Source organism: Megalops cyprinoides, chromosome 17 (genome assembly GCF_013368585.1).
Source record: "Megalops cyprinoides isolate fMegCyp1 chromosome 17, fMegCyp1.pri, whole genome shotgun sequence".
NCBI classification, from domain to species: Eukaryota; Metazoa; Chordata; class Actinopteri; order Elopiformes; family Megalopidae; genus Megalops; species Megalops cyprinoides.
Genome location: NC_050599.1, coordinates 2,488,159 through 2,495,809, shown reverse-complemented (window position 1 = coordinate 2,495,809; position 7,651 = coordinate 2,488,159). Strand labels below are relative to the sequence as shown.

General features: G+C 46.9%; 1 protein-coding gene across 1 annotated transcript; it reads right to left on the bottom strand.

Moving 5' to 3' along the window:
- Positions 1 to 552: 552 nt before the first annotated feature.
- Positions 553 to 7,527, bottom strand: crnkl1 (crooked neck pre-mRNA splicing factor 1). The gene is made up of 14 exons (XM_036550594.1): positions 7,334 to 7,527; positions 6,972 to 7,124; positions 6,051 to 6,142; positions 5,750 to 5,908; positions 4,912 to 5,078; positions 4,577 to 4,755; positions 4,324 to 4,494; positions 3,981 to 4,172; positions 3,374 to 3,433; positions 2,839 to 2,919; positions 2,399 to 2,638; positions 1,818 to 1,919; positions 1,471 to 1,719; positions 553 to 1,208 (listed from the first exon to the last, which is right to left on the bottom strand). Exons 1-14 carry the CDS (start codon positions 7,379 to 7,381, stop codon positions 705 to 707), a joined length of 2,397 nt encoding a protein of 798 aa, XP_036406487.1. The 5' UTR covers positions 7,382 to 7,527; the 3' UTR covers positions 553 to 704.
- Positions 7,528 to 7,651: the final 124 nt, after the last annotated feature.

The window sequence follows — 7,651 nt, the reverse complement described above, 5'->3', positions numbered from 1 at the left end:
ATTCATTATCTTGGGGTTTCCGTTTTGCAGTTTTTTGCAACTTTGGCTGATATATTACTCGTATAGTGAAGACAAGTCTCTTCATTATACACCTGTACCTACAGGCACACCGTATAACACATCATAAGCTGTTCAACTGTGAAACTAGTTTTCTGGATCAGTGCTGTACAGGTGACCTTTATAGTGCGCGTTACTAAGGTGACTATCGGCCTGTAAAAGCATCCACTACACACTGAGTTATGCTTAGTGATAGCTTTCCCATAAACTACAGTGCTTTTCGAATGAAATGTAAACTGTGTACAGATATACGATATAGTAGTGTTAACCAAATATTACAATGCTGAAAATGTCCTTCCATTTCCTCACTGTACACTAGGCTAAGTTTGAGCACTAAGGTTGTTTCCAAAGTGCTATACACTGCTTGGTGGTTTTTTCCTGCAATGCCAAGCTATATGTATGTTTAAAGAACAAACAAGTACACAAGTACCCGGGTTCTTGAAATCCAACAATGTATTTACAGCCATGGAGGAAAACCAGGAAGTAAAGTAAGGCAACTCTAGCAAATCACCAATGACAAGAATACAAAACAGCTTTTATTTTTTGTAAAAAACAAACTATATTTAGAAATTAACCTTAACAGATGATGCGGTCCCAAGAAGCCACTTATTTCCAGTGAGAGAACCTTTTTTCGATACAGTCAGAAATTAATCTTCGTCCGCTTTTCTCTCTTTATCGTCTCTGCCCTTCTTCGCCTTGCTGCTGGTATCACTCTCACTGTCACTGTCACTCTCACTCTCGCTGCCGCTGCTGCCGCTGCTGCTGCTGCTGCTGTCATCGTCATCTCTGTCATCGTACTCCGCTTCTTTGGGGCCTTGTTCCCGCTCCCGTTCCCGCCCCTGTTCCTGCTCTCGCTCCCGTTCCCGCCCCTGTTCCCGCTCCTGTTCCTGTTCCCGCTCCCGCTGGGCTTCACACCTCCCCCCTTCCCCTGCAGCGTTGCCCTCGTCCCTCTCCTCCTCTTCCTCCTCCCTCTCTTCCTCTTCCTCATCTTCCTCCTCCTCCTCCTCTTCCTCATCTTCCTCATCTTCCTCCTCTTCCTGCACCTGCTGCTTCTTCCACATCTTGGCCATGGCCAGCAGTTTGAGGTTGGGCTGGTTGGCCGCGTCCTCGGGGAAGATGTAATCGTAGTACTCCTCCCAGCCCGCGTCCGACTGAGGGAGAAACAACAAACACGACGTCAAGCCGCTAATGTTTACCACACTGCTGCACCTGGAGCACACACTTCCTCTGAACACAAAACTAAAATTAACCAATCACAATGGGCCATGAACACAATGGGTCTGAACACATGGCAAACAGCTTGCCGTTACATGTATGCGCAATACAAAATACTATTAATAAAAAATAGCTATACATTTGCGCCAACAGCCCCCCCTCAGTTCCCGCCTCCCTGAACAGGCGCAGCTTCCTCACCCCGTCCTCGGCCGTCAGCTTCCTCCTCTTCTTCACCTTCTCGGGCAGCAGCTTGCTCACCCTCTCCCGCGTGGCGTCGGTGCCGAACTCGGCCTCGAAGTCACGCCAGGACTCCAGCAGCATGAGCCGCTCCTCCTTCTCCTCACAGCCCCGCAGGCTGCGGTTGGCCTCCTCGTACGTCTGCCGGCACCGGCTCAGCCGCTCGGGGCTGTCCACCGACAGCTCGAACTGCGCGTAGCTGATCCAAACCTGCGGGGGGAGACGGGGAGACGCGTCAGCGAGCCGTCATGGGTGGGGTCTGTGGGCGTGGCATCGCGGCGTTTCACCGGGGGCGGGGGAACGCTCACCTTGACGTGCTGAGTGCGCTGGAGCAGCCTCTTGTAGAGCTCTCGAGTTTTGCTGTACTCCTCTTGTTCGATTTCAAAGTCGATGTACGACTTCCACAGCACCTGCAGACGGAAAAAGGAAACTGCTTCAGCCTATACCTCACACTTTTACATCTGAACGTTTATGATGAGTGCTGTTATACCTCACACTTTTACATCTGAACCTTTATGATGAGCGCTGTTATACCTCACACTTTTACATCTGAACCTTTATGGTGAGCACTGTTATACCTCACACTTTTACATCTGAACCTTTATGATGAGTGCTGTGTTGCTCACATCTTTGTCGGTGTGAAATATGGGCACAGTGTAGCAGTGGTGAGGACCCAGGCTTGTAACTGAAAGGTTGCTGGTTCAATTCCTCCCACTGCTGTTGTACCCTTGGGCAGGGTACTTAACCCAGGATCGTCTCAGTTAATAACCAGCTGTATGAATGGATAAAACTACAACCTATGAGAGTCGCTCTGGCTAAGAGCGTCTGCTACATGACAATCAGGTAATGTAATATAACAATGAAAGTGGCTAAGCGTTACAGGACGCACCTCTGGCATGTCCAGGCGGGGCTGCCCGATGGCCAGCTCGAAGATGGCACGGGCCCTGTCCGTGTCTCCCAGGATGGTCTCCAGCTCGGCGAATTTGATCCAGGTGGTGCAGTTCTCCGAGGCGAACTCCAGGTACTTCTCGTACAGCTTCCGACACCGGTCAAACTCTCTCAGCTGCAGCTCCAGCTCAATGTAGCCCTTGAACAGCTTGTTCTTCGGGCATTTACCTATAGCTGTTCCCTGGAGACAAGCAGATCACAATCAATGTGTAAGAAATACGCTACACTAGGCAATGTAAGCAATACTACAATATACTACACCACTTAAAAATGTCATTAAAATGAGAAAATCCACAGATTCAGAGCATGATGGTGTCTGTCAATTTAAGCCGACATGTATTATCAACTCCATATACTGTATATGCAACATCAGTAGCTCACCAGACATTTCCTGGCTTGTGGAAGATTCTTCTGACGTATCTCAAACTGGCCATACAGCAGCCAGATTTTGGCGAAGGTGAACTGGAGGAGAGAGAAATGTGACAGTTACGATGCTACACTGTGACAAAGCAGCGCATTTTCCCTGAGAATGAAGGAGGAACTAGGTAACTGCCACCAACACAGAGCCGGCCACACCATTACTCACAGAGCGTAACATCACATTACATTACATTCATTTAGCGGACGCTCTTATCCAGAGCAACTTCCAGCACAAGAGAGCGGAAGTGAATCCATTCAGACTGAATGAACAACGCTCTCAGGCCATGCTAACAACACTGCCAGACTAGTGAGTTTGAGCATAACTCTATTCAAGCCCTACCACAAGTTAACCTGCGCAACCTGAGAAGCCTAGAAACTAAGAAAAGCAACAGCAATGGAAACAAAGTGATTAATGTAATGCAACAACCACTGAGTGAATAACAGGATTCTCTCTTACACCTCCATATAACATATTCTGCTCACAGTGACAGCATACCTTCTTATGAGGGATGAGCTCCAGACAGGCCTGGTAGACCTGCCTCGTTCTCTCAGGATCCTGTGAGTGAACAGAGCACAGGGTTAGAATTCCATCTAGCAATAACCATCAGCAGGCCACATGCCATCCTCCCGTCCCTCGAATCTTTACGCCGTTCAGTCACAAAAACACGAAAACCTCCACTCTGTCCCTTCAGTGCTACTGGGTACAAAGGTACTGGCATCAGAAATTACTGAACACAATGAATTACAAAGCACATGGTGATTAGCTTGCTATATTTATGAATTATCTTCTCCAACTAAACTGACATTTTTTTTTATTCTTTAAATACCCAGCTAGCACAGATGGTGAAACCATTCTGAAACAGCTATCCATCTACAAATCTGAGGTTGAGCTACATGAGGTTGATCTAGTACACAAGCAGTGACAGGAAGCTCATTTACACCATTTGCTGATGCAGATCAGATTTACCCAAACATTCTGATTATACTTACGTGATCTGTAATTCAACACGCTGTTTTACAGTTGTTGACCAAATCTGTCACTGAATTAACTGAAGACAGACCGGACCTCTACATCGGCAGGTCACTGACGTCACTGGGCCTACCTTGACCTCCAGCTCCTCATACAGGCCGTAGTTGATCCACAGGTAGATGTACCTCCTCCAGTGCCGCTTCTCCTGGATGGGCGGGATGTTGGCGATGGCTCTCTCGTACACCTCCCTGGTGGTGTCGGGGTCGGCGTCACTCTCCACCAGACGCAGGTAATCAAACCACGCGTCGTAATTGTGGGGGTTCGCCTAAAAAAGATTCTGCAATAAGGCTGAGGAGATGCAATGTTTACATTCATAGAAAAGTCACTGCATCTTAGCCCTGACTCCAATAACCCCCCTAATCATCCAGCTGATCAGGAGTACTTGCTAAAATGGCCACTGTAAAGATTCTATTCACCTTGACTTCCTCCTCGTACTGAAATCGCCTCTTGCTGACGATGACGTCTTCGATACCCCTCCTGTCTCCAAACTTCTTCTCAAAGATGGTGTAGTTCTTGAACAGCTCCTGGGCCTGCTGTTTGGGGATCCGGTCCAGGGCGTACTTGTAGATGACCCGGACCCTCTCAAACTGAAAAACACAAACCCTGAGCACAAACTCGACCCAGAAGGAGGTATCAGGTCACTATGTTCGATTGCAGGGAATCCTTTACCTCTTTCTGCTTCTCCTCGAATCTGGCGAAGGCCACGTAGAGGTTCTCGTTGATGTTCTCCTCTCCGAAGAACTCCACCGCCCTCTCGAACACCTTCCTGCTGTGCGCGATGTAGCCATGCTTCTCCTCGAAGTGCGCATACTTTATCCAGTTCTTCACTTCCGGGTGGACGATCACGAGTGCGCTGGAGTTAACGGTCATAACCGAGCACACAGAGGACTGAGGAGTAGCATACAACTTACCAACACAGAGAAAAAAAGACATCAGTAAACCATGTCAGCATTTCCCATCATTTGCAACCCCTTGCACTGGGAGCCAGAGCAGAGAAAGGATATATCTCTCGTAGATGGAGCGAGCCTTCTCCACTTCCTTGTAGCGCAGCTCGAAGTTAATGTAGGAGTGCCACGCCTGCTCCTCTGGCTCCCACTCCATCCAGCGCTCGAACACCTGCCTGCAGCCAGCCACGTTTCCCAGCATCTCCTCCATGTAGGTGTACTTATACCTGTCCAGAGGAGCACAGGACAAAAAAACCAGCATGAGTAAGGTGAGCCAGAGTGCATATTATTAGTAAATATTACATTACATTACAGTCATTTAGCAAACTGTCCAGTGTGACCTACATGGGTTACAATTTCATGTTCTCCATTTATACAACTGGATATTTACTGAGGCAATTGTGGGTTAAGTACCTTGCCCAAGGGTACAGCAGCAGTGCCCCAGTAGGGAACTGAACCAGCAACCTTTCGGTTACAGGCCCTGCTCCTTAACACTGCGCTACACTGCTACCCCTATTAGTCATGCCAGTATCTGTCAGTGCAGGGCCTAATTTCATTATGATTATTCACACAAACTGTGTAACTTTCAGTCACAGCTGTATTTGTATGATTCTATGCTGCTCTGCATTTTACTGATGACTGAGAAACTCACTGGCTTTAACGATTTCCCTTTGGATTTCAGCCTTTGGATATCATTTACGTCAGTTCATTACCTTTGTATTTTGTTTACAGTTTGTTGCATTTAAAATTTAATTTTTCACATTTAAAGCAACATCGTGTGCAACTGCATCTTATGTTTTCACTATTAAGATTTGGCTGAAAATGAGGTTCACACACCTCAGTTTAAGGTGCAAACAGGCAAACAGGCCGACGCTGTACATTCAACAAAGCCGTTTACCAGAACTGGTTGACGCGGGGCAGGATGGTGATGGCTCTGTCCCAGATGTTGCGGGCGTGGTTCACCTGCCGGTTCTTCATCTCCATCTCGGCATATTTCAGCCATAAAGCGATGTTCCGGTGGTCCACGTCCAGCGCGCGCTCGTAGATGGAGCGGGCTCTAACAGAACGCAGAACGAGAAGGAAAAAGGACACGATGAACAGTGGCGATTCGCCCCTCTCCATGATTATCACAACAGTGCTTAACTGCCTAAAACTTCGGCTTGTATCTGCCGTTCTCATCACAAAGTGAAATACAGTACCTTTGGACCTCCTTCAGACTCTCCTCCCATTGTGCGTACTTTATCCAGTTGCTGATGACAGTGCGATTCTTTCTGATGTTGTCTTCAAATCCCTGTCAAAAGGAAGCAGATCCATGCAAGACTGAGGCTTGGCATACTGCACCACTCTGAAGAAATACGGCGCTTACACCAGGAATAAGGACTGAGAAGCATTAACAGCCACACACTGCACTACTTACATACTTAACAGAGCAAGCTCACATCTACACACCTTTTCACACCTGGATATTGACTGAAGCAATTCTGCAAACAGAACCCGCACTGGTGATGTCACAGAATTCCAATATCTGCAATTTATACTGCTGCTGTTTCACCACCAAACTGTAATGGTCGCGCCAGAGTCCAAGCATCGTTTGAGGCGGACTACCGTTAGGTTACAAGCACGGCTCCTCAAACTGCACACCACACTGACAGAGTGGAAACGTGCAAACTAAGCGCAAATTTATGTAATATGCAACTTGAAGGTAACATGTTACTTTTTTCCGACGTTCTCTTGCATCGCAAACACACAACATGAATTGCTTAAAGTAAGACCATATCCAGAGAGACAAATGGAGCTTCCAAGTTAACCCGTTATGAATTTATCCAGCTAGATGTTAGCTGTCTGAGGTAATATGGGGAAAGTCATTTTTAAGGGTACAACAGGAAATGCAGCAGCGTTTGGATTTCAAGTCTACTCTGACACAGTTCCCCTACTTCATTACAGTATCATTTTAGCAAGAAAAGTAGACATGGCGTAAAATGTCTGGGTAAAAACAAATGATAATAAAGTATATGTAATAATAATGGCTAAACGGTTTGACAGATGTGTCCACTCCGCACAGTACCAATCTCAACTGCGGCTCTGAGTTGATGTCAATTCGGGCTTTGCAAGTTACTTACTTTCCTTTTCTTTAATTTGTAATCGTTCAGTTCCTCTTCATCGGTGATCTTCTGTTTGGGCGGCGGGGGGAGAAGCTCGAGTTCTCTCTCTTTCGCCTCTCTGAGCAGCTGCTCGGCTGTGATCTGCACCTCTGCCGGGGCTTTGTTTTTCACCTGCAAAAACAGACAAGCTAACGTTAGCCACAAATCTAGACTTCAGTACTCACAAGGATGAGTTGTGATCTTTGTCGGTTTGTGAGTTGGCTTAAGTTAGCTTACTAAAACCTATAAAGATATTTTCGGTTAAGTTAAACTTCGATCTAGACTAATATCACAAAAACATCTTAGCAGGCCTTTTTCAATCACTTTAAACGATCCACTACCTTCGCCACTTTCGGTATCCTCTGCTTTCCTGCCGCCGTGGAAGCCATGATTTCTGCTAGTTACTTGAAACACAGAGTTTAAAAATAACCGATTAATTTCGCTCTGATGAGAATTTGTGATGATCTACAGCTAGTCTACAGCGTTGTCCGCCATCACACACACGCTTCACGTAACGAGAACGTAACCTCTGCACCCTGACCTTTCACCAGAGTGACGTCACCAGCGTCCCGTTTCTATGGTTACAGCCCTTATTTAGGTTCCCGAAGAAGTGCGAGTGCAGATACTGAATGTTGCATGAGGTAAATAAATACGAAGGC